The sequence below is a fragment of the Lucilia cuprina genome, chromosome 4 (assembly GCF_022045245.1).
Source record: "Lucilia cuprina isolate Lc7/37 chromosome 4, ASM2204524v1, whole genome shotgun sequence".
Classification (NCBI taxonomy): domain Eukaryota; kingdom Metazoa; phylum Arthropoda; class Insecta; order Diptera; family Calliphoridae; genus Lucilia; species Lucilia cuprina.
Window position 1 is genome coordinate 22,496,556 of NC_060952.1, and position 21,110 is coordinate 22,517,665.

Consider the following 21,110-nt stretch of genomic DNA (forward strand, 5'->3'; position numbering starts at 1 on the left):
ATTCATAAAACTGAATTATTTTCTGCTTTTTAAAATTTCAATCACTTTAACATTTCCTTACTCATAGACTTAAAACAAAAGAGCACTTTAATGTCTATCAAAAACTTAAGTCAGCCTAACAATAGACTATCATACTTGTACACATATAAAATCAATAAATATTTTTTTGTCTTACACTTCTAATTAAATTAAGAAAAAAATTGCTTTCTGCTGAAATAGGCAAATTTCTAATAGTAGGAAAAATGAACACACTTAAACAGAATTTTAAGATTTTACTTTGTAAGAATTGAAAGAAACACACTCATCAAACGGCTTGAAATGGTTTTAGCATAAAAATACTAGATTGTTACCTTGGCAAAAAGCAAAGAACACTTAAAATAAAGTGGTATTAAATTGTAGAGTATATCGGTTTAGAACTTGTTATGGAAATGTTTGTTAAATAATATTGAACTGATGTAAAAAGAAATGTTTGAGTAAAAAGGAATTTTTTGTAGTTTAATTTGAAGAATATTTGAATATTTGATGCATAAGATTTATAAATAAAACATATGTATGTGTAAGGTTTTTTTGAACACTTCTTAAATGGTTTTTAAATTTATATGTATTTAAATTTATTTAAATTTAAAATAAATTAAACACTTTTACATTTATCTTGAAAAATTTAGTTTGTAAGAAAATTTTTGAGGTAATACAAGAGTTATAATTCGTATAATTATACGAAAATATATTCTATATTACAAGGAGTTTAAGACTTAATGAAGCATTTTAAAGTAGACACTGAATTTAATAATTTAATTTAAATATAAAATCATTTTTTGGACTATTCTAATGTTTTACTACACTTCACAAAAATAAGAAATCCTTTTATAAATAATTTAAAAGATAATTACTTATTATAGAAAACGACTAAAAATAGTTCATAGTTTTTCTATGGTATGCCATAAACTCATTGAAATAATTTTAAATATCTTAAAAACATTTTCATTGTATTTCATTAAATATGTTTTCATTTCAAAACACTTTTAGTTTCTCACTTATCTTATGTACACACAGAAAACCTTCACCTTAAACTTTTTTCTTTGATATAATTCAATACAACAAACATATGTTAACATATGGTTTACTTTAAGGCTTTTATATATAAAATACTTAGTATATACTTAAAGGCAGAAATAGAAAAAAAATAAAATATGATAAGTACAAAGAATTTTTTTTAATAAAAGAAAACTTACGTGTTTATAAACGTAGAAACATGTTTATTTGAGTTGATGTTTTGTGTTTATTTGTGTTTAGAGTTTAGAGAGTAGTTAGATTTGTTGTTTGAAGCAGTAGAAGTTTGAAAAATATAATTAAAAGACAACATAATATTCAGTGAAAATTAAGAAAAATAACATAAAAGGAATTTCAACAAAAATTAATTGTAAATCAACTTAATCAGTTAAATCATAGAAAAATTTTGAATTTTAATCATACCAATGAAATTCATATTTCGCTGGCGCTTTCACTGAATACTATCTCGCCTGAGACACCGTTTTGTTGTTAGTATTTGTAGTTAAATCGATGATATTTCTGGCCTTATTTTATTAATATTGTTTTGCAACTTTCTGTTATGGCAATAGTTTTAATTCTTCTGTTGAATTTTCATTTAAAGAATTTTTTATTAACAAATTTTCATTTATATATTTAACTATTTGTTTGTACTTGTACTTTTAGGTTTTCACTAAAACAATTTCAATTACAGTTTGTACTGGGTGTATATGTGTGAATTTAACGATAAACGTATTTGTATGTGAAGCATACGTTATTGTTAAATGATGACGTATTTATATTTGAGTTTAAACAATTGCTATTACTGTGGTAGTAGTAATTGTAGATGTAGCTGTAGCAGTAGTAATAATTGTCGTATATTATTTTGTTATTATTGTAGTTGTACTGATGTTGATGATTGTAGCTGTAGCAGCAATAATTGTAGTTGATGTTGTAGTGGTTTTCGTGATAGTTGCTGTTGTTATAACATGTGTTTTGTTTTCGTTTAAATTTGATTTTGTTTTTTAGATTTTTGTATAAATATTGAAAAATAACTAATAATGGCAAACACCGCCGTCGCCGATTCTGGTTGTGAATGTAAACTAAGCGGTAGTACCACTTGGTTTGAAGCACTTTATGCACTAAACTATCAGCGTTCATGGTTCTAGTTGTCAACTGTCAACGTTGAGGAATATTTTCACACACAGAGTACAAAACAAAATTTCTACGCTATTTCATTGTTGTCGTCGTCGTTAACGTCGTCATCGTTGCTGCTGTTGTTGTTTTATTTTCAAAGTAGCATTTTGTAAGGAAAACAAATTGAAAAAGTCGAACACACAGAATCCTGTCGTAGCCAAAAACACGAAGCTGATACAAAGAGTGAATCTAAACGAAAAACACGAGTCGACGCAACAATCAGGAATCACACATTACGTTTCGTACACATTGTGCTCAATGTGTAGCAAACGAAAAACAAGGAAAAAAATTAACGAAAAGCCTTATGAAATTTCCGAAGAGTGATTTATGCCTAATAGAACGGCTTGAAAAGTGTGCCAAATATTTTTTTTTTTTTTGTAAAATAAAAATAAAATATATTTTTCTTCGAAAACGTTTAATATCTAACACTTTTTTTACTTTATAATTAAATAAAATGGTTTATTTTTATTTATTTGGAGAGCAAAACACTTTATAACTTTACTATTTACTGTTCTTTTGATTTCTATGATAAAGTCTGAACTCTGTTTGGTGTTGTTTGAAGTAATGTTGTAGTAAGAGTAGGAGTTATCCTGTAACTTCCTGAGGTTTTTATGCGAAAATATCATCTGTTTTTTGGGTTTGTGTCGTTGATATGTTGAGTAAAATTTTGATTTTTGTTTTTTTGGTCGTTTGCTTCGGTTTTCGCTGTTTTACTACAATTATCATTACTTTATTGTTGTTGCCAATTTTTGCACCCTAAAATCCCCCACCATTATTTATAAATAAAAAATCCCATTAGATATATTGTTGTTGTTCGAGTGATAACGATGTGTTGATAGTTAGTACAGGAAAAACACGCAACAACAGCAAAAATTACACATTGAGTATAAAAATGTAATAGATTCACTGGGATGCACATAAAACTCAAAGTTAAAAAATAAAACTTTTTCAAAAACAAAAAAAGAATAATGTTGTAATATAGAGTCCCAGAGACTCGTTAAACTTCAATACATTGTTGTTGCAATTTTGTTTGCTGTTGTAATGTTTACAAGCCTTACAATGCGCAAATTCAATTAACACCGTTTTTGTTCCTTCTTAAGTTTTCTACTCTCTGGTTTTATCTCTTAAGTTTTATAAGAGAATATGAAATAAAATTGAGTTTACTTTTAGGCGCACGTGCTTAAATTGTCTTTGCTACTCAAAATTGAGTGGAAAAATTTAGCGCATACTCATTATTTTCCTATTTAGTTTTGAGAAAAATATTTGAGTTCTCAATAAGAAGTTTTTCAGAGTGAGTGAATTTTTTTAGAGCACTTTTAAAATTTAGGAACAGTACTTTCTTTGTTTTTGATATTTTTTAAGGTTTATGAGTTGAGAATAGTTTTTCTTATTTTATTGTGCTTTACTAAATTGCAAATACCCCTTTTTCGAAATTTTTATGAAGGGGAACTAGTAGAAATTTTTATTTTCAAGTTCCACAAGTTGTTTTTTTATTTTAGATAATTGAATTTGTTTTTCATAATATAAATGAAATTGAAAATATATTTTCATAGTCAAAAGTATATAAAAAGTATTTTTTTTTTTAGTAATTAAGCTAAATATTTTTCTTAGTCATAGCATCAAAGCATTTAGAAGTTATTATTCATTTTATAAAATATTTTTTTGATATTTATTAAAGTTTAAAGTATTTTTTTAAAAATAATTTCTTGATTGGAACTCAATATTTCTATATTCATGTTAGTTAAGTCAAAAAATTCTTTCAAAACAATTTTCTGTTAAAAAGTTAGTAAATTTAGTGTTAATTATAAAACTAATAATTAAATCATAAAACTAATAATTGAAAAAACGTCTACAGTTCTTTTTGCGCCATACGTTAATTAATAAAAACTAATTTTAAACTAAATATTATATAAAAAATTAAAAACATTTATATATTATCAGCATTTTTGCAAATATAAATGATTTTTATATAAAAACTTTAAGGTTTATTAGGCAAAATAAAACTAACTTATAAATAATGTTCAAAATTTAAGTCTATATTTTACATCTATCCCAATATGAAATATATCCTTTTATCTTAAGCTTATTAGCACAAATATACTAAATGTCATAGTTATTTAACATTTCAGAGTGGATTTTCGTAATTTGTTTTCTTGGTTCCTTTTTTAAGTCTATGACAGAGTGCGTGTGTGTGTATTTATAAAGGAATTAAAGTCATATTAAATAATTTCATTAAAGGAAACTCCATTAGGGACATAAAGATAATAAAATTATTAAGGCACAAGCAGCAGTAGTAGTAGTGAAAACATACAGATATATAAACACGTACTACCACAGGAACATACTCCTATACAAACAGACATACTAACATAAACAATAAGGAATGTGAAAAGTCACAAACACTAACTAACAACAATACCGTTACATACAGTCACAAACACCAAGAAACACATGATTTTATAAAGTTTTTCATTATACAATATTTTTATTTTTTCTACTTTGCTCATTATTTTTTTCGTTGTTGTGTTGTGTTTGGTGTTACTTTTCGTATCATCTAAAGTCATGAAAATATTCGTAAATAAAAATAGAACAAATAATATTAAAAGAATTGCTCACATACACATATGTACATGTAGCAGCAGTTGTTGTAGTAGGATTTATAATCTACCAACATCCATACATACTTAAATGCACTCACACTTAGTTCCAATAAGTTGTCAAGTACCAAAATACACTCTCTTACATACGCGTTTGGGGAATTCATTGAAAGTTGAGCGGGGTTATGGAAAATGTTAGAAAAAAATACTTTAATGTAAAAAATTTAATTTTTTTTTATAAGACTAACCAATGATGACAGTATATTTGCTTGTATATGTGTAAGTTTTAAAATGTGTTTTTGTGAAAAAAAGAAAAAAAAAAAAAAAAATACACACGCAGACAAAACGGAAGTTAAATTCATTAAGAAATTAAGAAAAATTTGTCTTGTAGATTTTATGATGGATTAAAGGAAACTTCATGTTTATTTTTTTGACAATTTTAAATACGTATATCCGCGTACAATGTGTGTGGCTTTGTAATGATAAGAATCTCTTAAACATACATTCTAAAGAAATAAATTAGAAAAAGCTAAGAAGATATTACTTACTTAATAAAAGGTAAATTAATAGATTATTGTAGCTTATAAAATGTAAAGTTAATAGCTTGAAGCTTAATATAAAGTTAAAAGCTTAAAGCTGAGACGTGGTACAATTCAGCTTAAATGCTTTATTATGAAAACTAAATCCCATTTTGTTCGCATACAGGTGTAAAGTATTATATGGTCCTTCTCGCCCGACTATAACTCCTTACTTATTTTTTATTATAAATTAATTGTTCAGTAAAAAAAATAGATATTCTGTTTTAAAATGTCTTCAGCTAAGTATTGATTGCAAGATAGAATAAGTCTTTGAATTTATGATTAGTATACACCAATATTGAATTGAATCTATCGTAGTTAATTAACACCAATAATGGGTATAAAAATAGGTTACACAACTAGATAAATACTAAAGATCATTTCCACTTAAGGAATTACAATTTTTACAAACACATATAAAGACATTATTGTTTACCTTGTATTAAAATTAAGCTTTTGAATTACATCAACATTTTTTGACAATAGACATATATATTTAACGTAATTATGGTCTCTAAATCCCTTTCAGGTGATTTAAATAATTGTTAATGTTCCAAATTTTATCGAATTAACTATAAAATTATATTGAATATCACCTTGATTCCAAATTAATTATGGAATTTATTGACGAAAAACTTATAGGGGCTAGGTGAAATTATGAACCGATTTTAACAATTGTCAATAGGCTTTGTCCTTGGGTGAAAACAAACTTGTATTCCAAATTTCGTCAAATTATCTTGGAAATTGCGACATGTACTTTGATAACAACATTTACATGGACACACAGACGGACGGACATAGTTAAATCGACTCTAAGTTGATCGGTATACTTAAAGGTGGGTATAGCACTAATATTTCAGTTGTTACAAACATCAGCACAAACGCATAATACCCATCCCACTACAGTGGTATACTTTTTCAGAGAGACAGTAACGGTTATGGTTTCTTATAAAAATTAAAATTTAATAAATCTTTTTTCAAGCAAAATGTTTTTTCTCAAAAATAGATATAAATTTTTATTTTATTGTTCAAAATTAAAACTTATTTCTAGATTTTTTACTTTGTTCAAGATGTAATTATTATTTTAAATAAAAATAATTTTTAGGTTATATATATTAGCTTGAACAAAAAAAAAAAAAAAAAAATATTCCTGAATTTTATATTACTTATTTTCTTCAAAAATAAAACTTAATATTAAAATATATTTTTACAAATATTAAGGAAATTATGATCAAAATGTGATTATAACATAAAAAAGTAGTTGTGTTCGGATTCAAAAGTACATATCTAGTAAAGTTAGAAGAAAGAATTAAGAATATAATTGTATATCGAAACTTTCGGAATTCATTATTACGATGAATTCTTTAATTGCGTTAACATAGTACTATATTATCTACTATTTCGTAAAAGATAATTTTATATTGGATTTTATAAATATCAATTTTATCGTACTTAGACCTTCTAGATACTGAAGAGTTAGAATTATAACTTAAACTTTATTATAATTTTGAATAATAAAACTCAAATAATAATAATAAAAATTAAGTTTTCAAATAAAACTTATAACATATCATAACATACCATATCATATTTTACACAAGTATGACTTAAAAAGAAAGAAACAAATAAATACAAGAATTGTAATAAACTTGATTGTGTCAATTTTTGTTTAAATGCCAGTATATTCAACATAATTATGTACTCAAACCAATGCCAATTTTTGTTAAATTATAGACAGATAGACAAACAGGCTTAATCTATCTAGAAAGTGATTCTAACCAATATTTGTGTGCGTGACAAACATAAGCATTCTCTCCCCTTAAGTGATGTTAAACTTTTTAATTTTGTAAAAATAAATCTATTAAAACATTAAATTAAAATACTTAACACATACTACATCCAAATTATTACTTTATGTGCAGCTTTTATTTAAAATAAATACTTAGTTTTCATTCCATATAAAAAATAAAGATTTCAAGTCCAATAACCATGAATAATTTTATATTTTGTTAATAATGAAACCCTAAATATTAAAAGAGGAGTTTAATAATTTCCTTTATGTCAATATATAGTATTATTTTTTAACTTAAAAACCCCGAAACAAAATGCTTTTAAATATACAATAACGTAAAGTGTGAAAAAAACGGAAGGCATTTGTTAAAAAAGAAAATATTTTATAATTATATCTCTATAAACGGAAGTGTGAATGTGTAAAGATATAAGCAGACTTATGTACATAAATGTCATATGTTGGTGTTGTTGTATTGTAGTTGTTAATACTTGTTGTAGTAAGTTAAATTTCAATCCTTAAATAAAAAGTGAGGGTTGATCTAGGGAAGGGGGAAATTATGAATGAACAAACGTTTGTTGCTATGACTTTTTATGATTATGTGAACGTGTGAAGTCTTTGGAAAATATTTTTGAGTGCGTGCCTTTTTAGCAAATACCTAAATGGATTTAGTTTTTTTTTTATTTTTTATTTAGATGCTATGACTTTATTTCATACTTAACATTTTTCCCATTATTGTTTACAACCAAATACATATCTGCACATACACTTATTTAGAGAATTGCTTACAGCTGTTAGAGTATGTGTTATAATATTGAAAGGCACACTTTGGTATTCAAAATAGAGGCGTTCAAGTAATAAAAATCACACAATAGCAAAAATATCCCACACATACACTGTTAATGCCTATATTTAAGGCTTTAGGCTTAATTTTTCTTTTCTCCTTTTTTATATTGAATTATGTCTTGTATACTTTTCATTTCGTTTGTTTTTTTTTTTTCTTTTTTGTTTGGTTAAAATTACATTTTATATGAAAGACATTTTTTCACATACAATTTTTTTGTAAGTAGATTTTTAGGAGATTCAAAATATGCCATTAAAAGTATTTCACTTGGTCTTTTTTTATTTGCTTAAATTGTCTTTTAGAAGGATTAGAGTCAACCTAGGAATTTAGTAAAGAATGCGATTAAGTGTTTCGTTGCCTATGAAGAAAGGAGGAAGAGAAAAAAAATTTTACGCAAAAAAAGCACGCAAAGGTATTAAGTAACCTCATCATCTATAAGACACGCAAACTAACATTCTTAGCACCACAAGTAGGAAGAAAAAAAATATGTACGTACTGAAAGGACGAAATATGTATAATATAGAAAAAAGGAGTATTAAGTGACATTTTTTCCATTTATATTTCAATTTGGTCTACTATTTACTAATAGGATATTGTTGCTGTGGCACATTATTATGTTTCCTTTTCTTAATACATATTTTATCATTATTTGTTTTATAGTTAAGGGGAAAAAATCATAAAACTGACCATTATAATATTATGCTAATCTTTCATTATAATTTTGTCATTATTTCTATAAATCCTTTTACTTAGACTTTTAGACTTTATGTAACGATTTTTTTAAATATAGCTCATCATTAAGTACGTTAGCTGTTAGTTACGGAAATTATGATTAAGAAATACATAAGAAATACATTTTTAATTGTACAGTAAACTGTATTTATCTTTAAGTCTTTTAAACATAAGCAAACTTTTGAGAAATAATAATATTTTCAATGATAATTTTTTCAACTTGAAAAAAAGTTTTTAGTGTGAGCCAATAAATATTTATTCTTTGGTTTGAGTTTTTAAACAAATGACATATATATAATTTTTCTGTTATAGTTTTTTAATAAATGTAGAAGTAAATGTTTACATTCATTTTGAATACGGACCTGCTACTTAGGAAATATAATCTTTAAAAGAGGGACAGCAAGAAGAATAGGAGATTTAAAATAAAAATATGATTCCAAAAGATAATTAGTGCAGTCTGGGCCAACTAGCAAGAACTTAGATCTCTAGGAGACATAAAAGACAAGTTGTAAGAGTTTTAAATTTCATGTAAATTAAGCAGAAAAACATTCATTGTGGCTCTATGTACTACTAAAAGTTAAAGGAAATAATCTATACATAATTTCAGATTTATTTTTCGAGCTGTTTTCTGAATTCGTGCATTAAAAATTATTGTTATATATTTTCTGTAAAACAAATAATGTAAGCTAGTAAACGTCAAACAAATGTCAGTATTACAACTCGAATTTGTTTTCCAATAAAAGTCAACTTTTTGTAAATTCCACCTTTTAACTATAAGCAGTTCTGCTCTTTAAGAAAGTAAAAATAAAGAAGAACTTTTTTTCACATACCAATAGTATTTACTTGAGCTGTATTTCCTTTTTTTAGTCTTATTCTAATTCAAAGATTTTCTTTCATTTTCTTGACATTTGTATGCAATTAAAATATCTTTTGTGTAAAGTAGTTATACACACACATCTTTACAAAGCTTCAAGACAAAGTACTTCTGATAGTAGTTGTAGTATATGCACACCAACTGTACACCAACTGCACACACAAGATTGTTGTTAATATACAACAAAAGTAAATAGTCCTTTAACAGTATGTAAGATTAGTAATAGACTACAAGATAGTGTATGTATGTTCGTATATCTATGTGTAAGACAGTAAGTAATTGTTAAGTAAATTAATTTGTAAGACAAAGCTCCTAATATAAAAAAGAAGAAAATGAATTAAGAACATAAAGAGAAAGAAAAAAGATGAGTTTCTTAAAGAACATAAGAAAAAACTAGTAAAAAGAAAACAAAAGACTTTTGTGCTGATTTTTTTTTGTTTTCTTGCAATAAGAAAATAAATGAATGAACTTAGATCCTGTGGCCTTTACATTTAAACAGTAAATAAATATTTACAACTAAATGAATTAAATTTATATGGTAAAAAGTGTATTTTATTTTTTTTTTAAATAATTGAAATATTTGTAGAAAAATATTTAAACATTTAATTAAATTATATTATATGCAAAAATTCTTATCTTTTAAGGACACACATACTTTTATTTACTTTATATTTATATTTATCTTCATTATTTTATATTGGGTTGAAAAACATGCAAAGATTATGGTTTAATAAATACTAGTGTGGCAAATTTCAGGTATGAGTGTTTTTCTTTTTCATTGAATTATTAAAATACCATTTTAACACTCTTTTATATATTATATATATGTCTATATATATATTAAGGATGTTCCAAAATATTATAATTATTATTTCTCCGGAATGTTTATTTGGTGAAAAAAGGAACATTGAGGTTTTTTAAAGTAATACAAAAACTTTTTTAAACTTTTAAAATTAGATTTGCTTTCAAGATATTTTCTGGTTATTCTTCAAATGTTTGTCCTGACGTCAAAATTTAGTGTACTGGATTAATGTTAAAAAATCACCTTTCATGATTTTTTGTACGAAAAGCATTGTCTTACTTCATTTTAAAATTGTAAAATTTGCGTGACTTTCAAGAGACTTTTAGTTTCTTTTTTTCAAAAAATTTTTGTATTGAAATAAAAATTATTTTTTTTTGTAATATAAAACAGAATTTCGCATGTGTTTTATGTAAAATTACGTATATTTTATAAATAAATTCTTAGTTATATCTTAATAACAAAATTTATATGAATAGATGAACTGCCTTAAATGTAAAAATGTACATGATGTCTCTATATAGGTGTATAATATAATAGAAAATCTAAAACACTTATTATATACCACAGTCTAATTTTAATCACTCCCTATTTTATACTATTGGGCGTTTTCAAGATTTACTATTTATTTTAAAACAAAAAAATCCCTCAATGGTTTTTACAAAATTTATTTGCTTTATAACGAGGGTGTGGTATTAAATCGTTAAGCTGCCTTCTTTGTGATTATTAATTTTAGCATTTTTTATACTTTTATTTTTTTGCTTTTATGTATTCTACTCTAATGTGCATTGTATGCAGCACAAACTACTTGTTCATATATACATATGTATGTAAAAAGTTTTTTAATACTATAGAGGTAGAAAACAAAAAACGTGACTTTGAAAGATATTTCATGGATAAGTTGTTTTAATAATATATTTTCGTCTTTTTTCATTCTACATTTTTATTTTAAATACACATACACACAATATGGACATACATAATTTTCCTTGGCTAAGAATATTAATATAGAAAAAGAGCTATACATCTTTTTTAGAGTTGATCTATACAATAAGTACGTTAAAAGGAATAGAAAAAAATAAATACATTCTTTTAACTTTACTTGATTTTTAACTTTATGACAATTGTCAACTGTAGTGCGTGATAATCCTGTTTAATAAGTCTTCTTGCCCTTAGCTCTCCCCGCCTCTCTTTCTCATTCTTATGGTATGGGTATTGCTACGTGTGTTTCTGATGGAAGGGTGTGTTAAAAGAATTTATTTTTTATTGTCAATTTCCTACAAATTCTTTAGTTTATGTCCTGCATATTAAATTCAAATATTTTATATTTCAAATTATTAATATATTTTTCATGCTGTTTTTTATTACAAATAACTTTTGTCATATTTGGGAGAATGACAATAAAATTATATTTTTATACATTCTTATTAGAATGTAATAATTTTTTTTGGTCAATTGGCTTTTACCACAAATTGGGTTAATGTTTTAGCCTTAAATATTTACAGTTGTTAAATTATAAGAGGAATGTACTTAGTTTGGAGCATGCTTAAAATTAAAGCATTTAATAGCATTAAAGATTTCACACTTTTAGGAATTTTTGTATTTTTATTTTATACATATACAAAAACTTAACAAAATACTTTTCAATAACTACGCATATCGTCTGGATTACATAGACATAGTCTAATAAGGTCTTAATAATAATATATTACTTCTGATCCATTAGTCTTCTTGCTTGTGAAGCTATAGAAACCCTATATAATGACTACTTTCTGCTTATTGTAACCGTTTGTGATAATTACTTGCCATCAATGTTATCACCGTGTTAAAGTAATGAATTAAAATGTGAAAGTAAATTTTAGCATTTTAACCTCTATATGGTAATGTAAATTTTTGCCAGGTATGAATGTAAAGCTCAATAAAATCCGCAAAATTTAGTTTTATAAAATTCTAAATAGATTTTTTAATTTATTCACTTTATTCAAAGCTGTCTAATATTGTTATTCGTATATTATTTTGAACATATTAAACACCATTTTTAAAATTTAAATTAAAAAAAAAAAAACTTTTAGCGGATGAATCCAAAAAAATTATGTAAATTTATCATTCTTATTTTTTTTTAAATAATTTTTGTTATACTATTTTCACTCGCATTCGCATTCGCTTTTGTATTTGCATTCTAAAAATATATATTATTCGCGATATACACTACTTTCCTTATACAACATATCTGCATACTTTACGTATACTTGATATATTATTAAAATATTCCACATACGTGAATGGCTAGTTTTCATTTTTAAATTTTGCCTTTTTGTAAATGCGCTTGATTAATGCTTACATCACAATATATGTATATGCCTAGAAATTGTACTAATTGAAAATGTGCATTAACTTACATAAAAGTTAAATAAAAAATGTTAAACATTTTAGAAAACTAACTGCTATAATAAATTAATTTAAAACTACATGTATTTGTTTTTGTGTCTATTAATTAACAAGATTTTAGCATTAAAAATGCAAAAAATCAACTTTTAATTTAAATCATTGTAAAATAATTAAACAAGATGAGGAGAATTTTACAGTAAAAGTCATAAAGGAAAAGTATATACGATAATAATGTATAAATTTCCATTGTTTAACAGAACTCAAAAATTTTCATTGTATATTATAAAATTACAAAAATCAAAATATTTTTTCTTAGAAATAAATGTAAAGTTGAATTGTTTAAGGCTAAGAAACATTTCAGAATTATACAATATATGATTTTATTTGGCTCCACGCTTAACATATTTATAAAAGTATTAAATTTAAAATAAGTTTGTAATATAATTTCGTGGAGCTAGGAAACTGTCCAATTAATTGTATTTTGTAAGAGTAAAAAAAAATTATATTTAAAACATTATATGAAAAACATTAAAAAATTTAGTGGTTTTCGTGAATATTTTATCTTTTCTGAATTCCGGCCTTAATCAACTTTCCAAGGTTTTACTTATAAAATTTAAAAATACAAACATGAATATTACACTGGAAATTATATTTTGATTTAAAATTAATGTGACATTCAAATTAAATGTAACAGTTCAATTTATATTAGCTGAATTCAATAACTCGGCTGAATTTAAATGGAATTCAATGCATAAATATTTGTAAAAAGCTACATCAAACGGTGTGTAATTTATGTAATTTATTTATTTCGAAATTAAATTCACTGTTATTTCAATAAAAGTAAATATTTATAAATTTCAAAATTTTATATTTCGCATTTTTTAAAATGAGTTTAAGTCTACCGTTTTAATTAAATTGTTAAAGAATTGTTTTTAGTATAAAATCAATAATTTTTAAGTTTGGTCAACAATAAATAAATAATTTTATTTAAATTGGGATGAAATCAAAGATAGAGGTATAATATGAGAGTTTTAAATTAAAAACTTAATTTTTCTTTGGTTTTTAAATGTGTATGTGGTTGAAATATAATAAAAGTAATAAGAAGTATATTTCAAATTAAGCTTTTATAAATATTTTTGCTCTTACATAAAAACGTGTCGCGATTTTGAGGCAATTTTTTTGCTTAGTTGCAAACCAACAAAAATTATTTGTTTATTACGTGCTTCGCATATGTGTGGTTGTTTTAACATTATGGTAAAAGTTTAACCCATAGTGGAGCAGTCATTTTTGTGTTATGGATTAAAAATAAAATAATTTTAAATGATAAAAAGTTATGTCGTAAATGTGGATAATTTTGAGGCACTACAAGAATATAATTAAATTCTATTTACATTTTACAATATGTTTCCATCTCATATTCGATATCACGGAAGGAAATATTATTTTAAAATTTTTACGAAATTTTAAATAGTTTTTGAGTGTTTTTATTATAAAACTGGATTCTTGAATATAGCTTATGAGCATAATACTTTAATTTTTTTAAATGTGAATATAAAGCTTAAATAAGAACTTTGAATTATTTTTTAATTCATATTTCTTGTTAAACATAAACTAGGTCTGTAAAGTGTTAAAGTTCATACGTTTTTTTCCACACATATTTTTTCTCCACCATACACTTAACCATATAAATAAAATATATGCACACATACATATATGTATGTGTATTTATGTGTACACATACAAACTGACATTATTTTAACCACTCAACTAGTCATATAATACCACTTAAACTAACGTATATTCATATTTATATTATAGCAGCATATGTGCATTAAATCATACTATTTGCTTCACACTCCCTTTACTCATGGTCACATTTAGAGCCACTTTAACTTGTACACACCCAGTAAACATTGTATTACACAAAATGATCAATTTGCAAATTTCAGATAGATTTCTTAGTCTAACGTTTCTTTTATATAATTTCTATTATAATTTTTAAAACTTTATATTATTTATAGCATTATTTTCAAATCTTAATGTTTGCTGGGTTAATGCTTTAAAATGTAGTAAAATAGAAAATGAAAAAAAATATGTGACACATGATTTTATATTTATGGATACAATATTTTTTTCTTTAGAAAATTTAAAAAATACGATGACAATTATTGTAATGAAATTTTAAGTTTTTTTTTGTGAAAGATATTTGTTAATACATAAAACCACATTTTTATACAAAAAAAATATTTTTTAGCAAATTTGCTATATTATATAAAAAGTTTTTTTTATTGAAAAAAAAAAAAAATGCTGTAAATAATTAAATCCCTTTTAGTAATATTACAATGCATATACTTTAAAAAAATAAATTTAAAGTACTTAATACATGCATGTGTAAATAAACACGTAACAATACTGGGTAACTGTATGCAAAAAATAATTTTAAATAAATATGTAACATACTAAAGGATTGCTTATCGATCTTATCTTTAGAATAATAATTTGACATTTAATACTTTAATATATGCGAAATCCGTTTATTATTTTCGTTATTACAAATTATAGTATTTTCTTATTTAATTAATAACGTTATTTTTACAAAATATTATATAATAAAAAATATATATTAAGTCATTTGATAAATTAAATGCATTTATTCGGACTGTGTATTAAAATATTTAAATAGTTTGTTCTATTTCTAAAAATGTATATACTTTTCGGCGTAAACTTTTTAAAGTAAAACTTAAATTTTGAAGAATATTTGTTAAGTAAAATTTTGATTTAAATTCAAATTGAATTTAGTGAATCATTTAAAAATAACTTAAAAAATGCTTCATATTATAATGCATTCAAAGACGTTTTTCTCTTTGTTTTGGGTTTGATTTGACGTTTGTAAGCCAATAATATATGTATGTATCCTTAATCCATCATTAACTCATTTATGTTCACTCAAATAATTATAGTATACCCAGATGTACACTTAACTTTTTAAAAATACGATTACTTCAAGCGCATGACGTCATTTACGTCTACCTGTTTCTCCACCTTTTTTAACATCAGCCCGTCATGCTGTCTATGTAATCTTTGTGCCCTAGGTAATGTCCATAATTCTAAATCACTATAAATATATATGCATCAGGTGTGAATGGAACGCCCACATTCGGTGTAATAGACTAGAGCACAAAGTTAAACTTGCAATAGAATATTTATAAATAGATTTATTGAAATTTTGTCTAGTGATCAACCAGAATAGGCAGATAGATATACTAGATTAAATCAGAGATTAATACAAAAAATAATTCTTGAGAATTTTTGGTCTTATAAACATTAACTTTTTTAAAGTATCTGAATTCTTTATTAAACTTTATTACTCTTAAAAAATATTTCTTTTTATATTTCTCCTCTGCAGAGCATTTTAAAACTTATCATCATCCTCTAGAATTTATTCATCTTTGTGTAGATGAATTCATTTAGTTTTATCAGGAATATATTTATTGTTTGTAATATTTATTTACATGCATATAATTATTCATAAATTTTTAACTAAAAAAAATAAGAAGTAGGTACTAGGAAACCAAAACTACTAACAAAAACATATTTATATAAAATTCATACTGAACAATTTTTTACTATCATTTATCATGATTATTAAAAGAGTGTATATATAAACTTGAAATATTTTATACATATCTCTCATGTAAACTATTTTTGCAACGAATTTTTCTAACATTTGCATTTTTATTTTTCCAACTAAAATAAATGAGAAAAAAGTATTCAACTAAACATGTATGTTTGTATATATTTACTCGCACAACTTAATCTTTAGTTTATTTCATACAGTGGTATTTTTTTAAATTCTATAAAGTACTTACTCTTTTCTATGTACTTGATTAAAAAAAATCTAAAAAATGATATTTAAATAAAAGTTTTTTTAAGTAAAAAGTTAAATGAAATTTCCTGTTTCAAATTCGAATTAATATACAGCAAACCATCATTATTTTTTATATGCAAATTACAGAGATTCTTAAAAAAGGGGTTTGAGTGGTAAAACTGTCATCGAAAAATGTTGCTTTTATTTTTATGAAAAATTCAAAGTCTTAAACATATTTTTTAATGCTAGCTTTTTATTACAAGCTTTATATATATAATATAAACTATTCAGACATACATAAATATGTATTTAACTTTGATAACAGTAAATTAAGTCTTTATGTAAGTCAAAAATTTAGTAGTTTTAGAATTGTAAATAACACAGTAGTTAAAATTTTGTTAACATTTTTATACCCGACACCACTATAGTAGGGAGGGTATTGTGCATTAGTGCTGATGTATGTTATACCCAAAAATATTGGTCCTACACCCACTTTTAAGTATGTATACCTCTGTCCGTCCGTCTGTATGTGTGTCCATTTAAAGCTGTATCGTGCGCACAGATCGCAATTTTGAATAATTTTATACCACAATTTTAAAGAGGAATTCCGTCGTTGCTTTAGTTCCAACAAATGATCGCACTTTAGAGAAAAGTCAAAGCTTCGAAATAAGTTTTTAATTCACCGAAAGAATAATTTACTTTATCTTAGAACAAATATACATTAAGCAAACTGTTCACATAAGAAATGTTTTACTCTACCTCTTATATAAGATCCTTAGCATTTTAGAACTATAGGGTTTCTTATTGTTTAGCTTGTTAAGTTTTGTTTTTTTCCTATTTTGTTATAAAGTTAGTTTTTGAAACTGACATCTCTCATACTTATATTTCATTCACAAATAAAAGCACTACAATTTCTCTACTCTTATTTTATGTTTTTTATACGCTTTCAATTTTATCTGTCAACTTTTCTTAAAAAAAAAAAAAAAAAAAATTGGACAACACAATGTCACTGTAGTTGACACTGATGCTCTTAAAGATGACCAAATAAACATACATTTATAACAGAAATTACGCTTTAGATCTGTACAAGTTTTTAAGAGTAGTAATTGTCTGTATAAGACATATGAACTAAAAATAACTTGTCCACAAATCCCAAAGCATATTATTTATGACCAGTTATTTTTTGTTACAAATTTTAGATTTTAAATTGTTTAAAACTAAAGCAATTGAAAAAAGCTTCAGTTATTGCTAATTAATATAATTAAATTACATTTTGTTTTAGCCCCTAAATATTTTACTCAGTTTTTTTAAAAACAACTAATTTTATAGAATATTACTCACTGTTTCCAATTTAATAAAATATGTGTATACTTTTAGGCGTTTCTTTCATGCTTATTTAAAATTGATATTTAAATATATTTGTGACTCACCTAAAAAGAAAGAAATACAAATAATATAAATTAGTTACTTCAAATGGATGGATATGATGTTAAATATATTTCTATGCTAATTAATGGTGTGTTATATTTATTTTAATGAAATGAGTAATTATGATGTCATGCTGGTTATTGCTTTTTTTAGAAGCAAAAATTGGCAAATATTTTTAGAAATTTAGATTTAAAACTGTCATCAAATTCATTATATATAATTGTTATGAAAAATAATAATTTTTCAAATTCATTATATATAAAAAAACACTTTCATAATTTGCAAATAGACATACTATAGAATGACCTTTACTTAATTAGATTTTTTTCTATGCCATTTTTTTCCTCCGGTTCTTTTCATTCATTAACTAATAATTGACTAAGTACTATTTAATTCTTGAATCTAAATAAATTCCCCAATCTATTATTCTATTACTCTCTTGAGATTAATTTTATTATTACAAGGAAAGCTAAGAAAAATAGCCCAATATATCTCCGAACTTCAAGATGTCTATCTCAAAATTTATTTAAATTTTTAACATAAGCCAGTTGTAGAGGCCATTTAAGCCTACAGAGATAACTTTTTTCTTAACTTAGACTTACAATTGATAATCAATTCTGAATGTTAGTTAGTATAAAGTTAAAAAAGGATACATAAAGCCTCATAATATTACTGGGTTCCTCTCAGAAACTTTCACCTCTACCCTTCAAATACTTCTACAACTAAGTTATAAAAAGAAAAAAAAAAAAATAAGAAAACGTCTTTGTATTTATAATGCGTTTAATTAGCGTCAAAATATGCTTATGATTTCCGTTTTATTTTCTTCTATTTCCTTTACTAAAGTAATTCTTTTTCCATCTTATTTCTCTGCCATTATTGTCGTTGTCTTCTAATATTTATAAAAACATTTATAAAGCGATTATAAAACCCCTTTTTCATTCAAATTCAAATTTTAGTTATTTTTTTCACATTTTGTCCTATTTATTTATTTTGCATTATGCCCAACGGTCTTTAAAATACAGCAAAACAAAGGGTGTAATAAAAATATATATATATATATATATATATATATATATATATATATATATATATATATATATATATATATATATATATATATATATATATATATATATATATATATATATATATATATATATATATATATATATATATATATATATATATTATATATTATTTATTAAAAATAATGTATAAAAAACCAAACACCATTTACATTATGAATATATTTATTTCGAATAAACAAACATATCAAAGGGAAAACCTTAATGCGAAAGAAAAAAATTAAAAAGTATTGTAAATATAAGTATATACTACCTACAAAAGCATTAAATATCAGTTTATGCGAAAAAAGGGTTTAACAAAAATGTTAACCGCCTATGTCTGCTGCACAAAAAAATTCTTTGAACAACAAAATATTTCTAATAAAGATTACAAAATTATGCTAAAATTCTATTATAGGTAAGAAAATTGAAACGTTTTTAAAGATTTAAACTTCATTAAAAAGACATAAAATTTTTAAAAGACAATAAAGTTTAAAGGGAAAGTTTTTGCATTAAAAATAGAAATTAAAAAGTCAACAATATAAATTGAAATCATGTAATCTTATTAATGTTAATGATATACTTAAAGATACATAAAAATTAGGTTTATGAAAGCCCTTTAAATAGTACTGTAATTTATTAAATTATTAAAATGTCTATAAAAAATTAATTTAATTAAGGCAATGGTGACCATAACAAATTTTTTGACGATTTAAAAGGGTACTTGTATTAAGTAAAAGGATTAAAAATACATTAAAATAAGGAGACTGTATTGTAAAAAATAAAGAATAATTACACTATTTTACAAAGTGGTTCTTTCTAAATATATAGTTGAGAAATAATTTAATCATATAACAAAAAAAATTTTCAGAATAATACACATTTATGTATATTCATTCGGGTTAAAACTTTTTGCAATTTTTACGAATAGGACGTGATCATATGTTAAGTAATATAATATAATTATAAAATTTTAATAATATAATTTTTTCGCGATCGTGAAAAATGTTTCCACACCACAAGCGATGATGTTTTTTATAAATATTACTTTTTCTAAATTTGAAAAATATATATAGAAAATATTGTATGTAAATTTATATGAAAATTATTGAAACTATTTTAGTAAAAATATTATTTCTAAAATAACGAACAAAAGCAATTGCTTTCGTTACGGGAATGTTTTTTATTATATTTACTAAAAGAATAGCATTTAAGTATGAAGACTACACTACTAGGTAGTGTTATGGTATTTTGTCGCCCAAAAAAGTTATAACTAAAGTACATTAATTATATAATTAATTTTAAGAAATTTTTGGCATACCACCACGTGATGGCCAATATTGTATAATTAATTAATATAAATATTTTGGGCTGAGCGATGAAGAATAACTCACTTTTTAAATAATAGCAAGCATGTCCGCAGTTATAATTAATTATTAAAACAACTCAACAAGGAATAAGTTAAATTTTTCCAAAATAAGTGAAAATATGCAATGAACATCTTAATTGCGTTGGGTATATGAACTTTATAAAAACTGCGAAAAAATAATTCAGCGGTTTTTTATAATTTTTAAAGCTCTATTCACTTTGATATGCTAATTCTCATATTTGTAGAAAACATTATTATAACGAAAATAATTTTATTTATATAAAATTTTCATATAAAAATCTACATGATTGGTTTCTTATTTTGAAAGAGGGAGAAACCACAGCCTCTATTCCGTCGTGTAAATATCGTGGGTCGAACAATACTTTCTTATCAAATTTAAGCCATGACAGCTGTCCATTTAAACCTTGTACATAGATACAGGTGCAATTCTTAAGATAATTTAATGAAATTTGGCACAATTTTTGCCAAGAGATGAACCCCCCTTATAACAAAAAACACTGCAAAAGTGGGTTTTAGGTCATACTTTTATTAAATAT

At 24.1% G+C, this 21,110-nt stretch overlaps 1 protein-coding gene across 10 annotated transcripts in view; it reads right to left on the minus strand.

The window, feature by feature from the left end:
* The window catches only part of LOC111675775 (complexin), a 251,169-nt gene that overhangs the window by 34,993 nt on the left and 195,066 nt on the right, over positions 1–21,110 (minus strand). The window contains exon 1 of one of the 10 annotated variants that reach the window (XM_023436615.2): positions 1,474–2,352. The exons of 8 other annotated variants lie outside the window; for them this stretch is intronic. In XM_023436615.2, coding sequence (XP_023292383.1) covers positions 1,474–1,486 — 13 coding nt within the window. In that variant the 5' untranslated portion in view covers positions 1,487–2,352. Of the gene's footprint in view, positions 1–1,473; positions 2,353–21,110 lie in introns of those variants that run through there. One more of the 10 variants, XM_023436616.2, reaches the window with a different exon arrangement.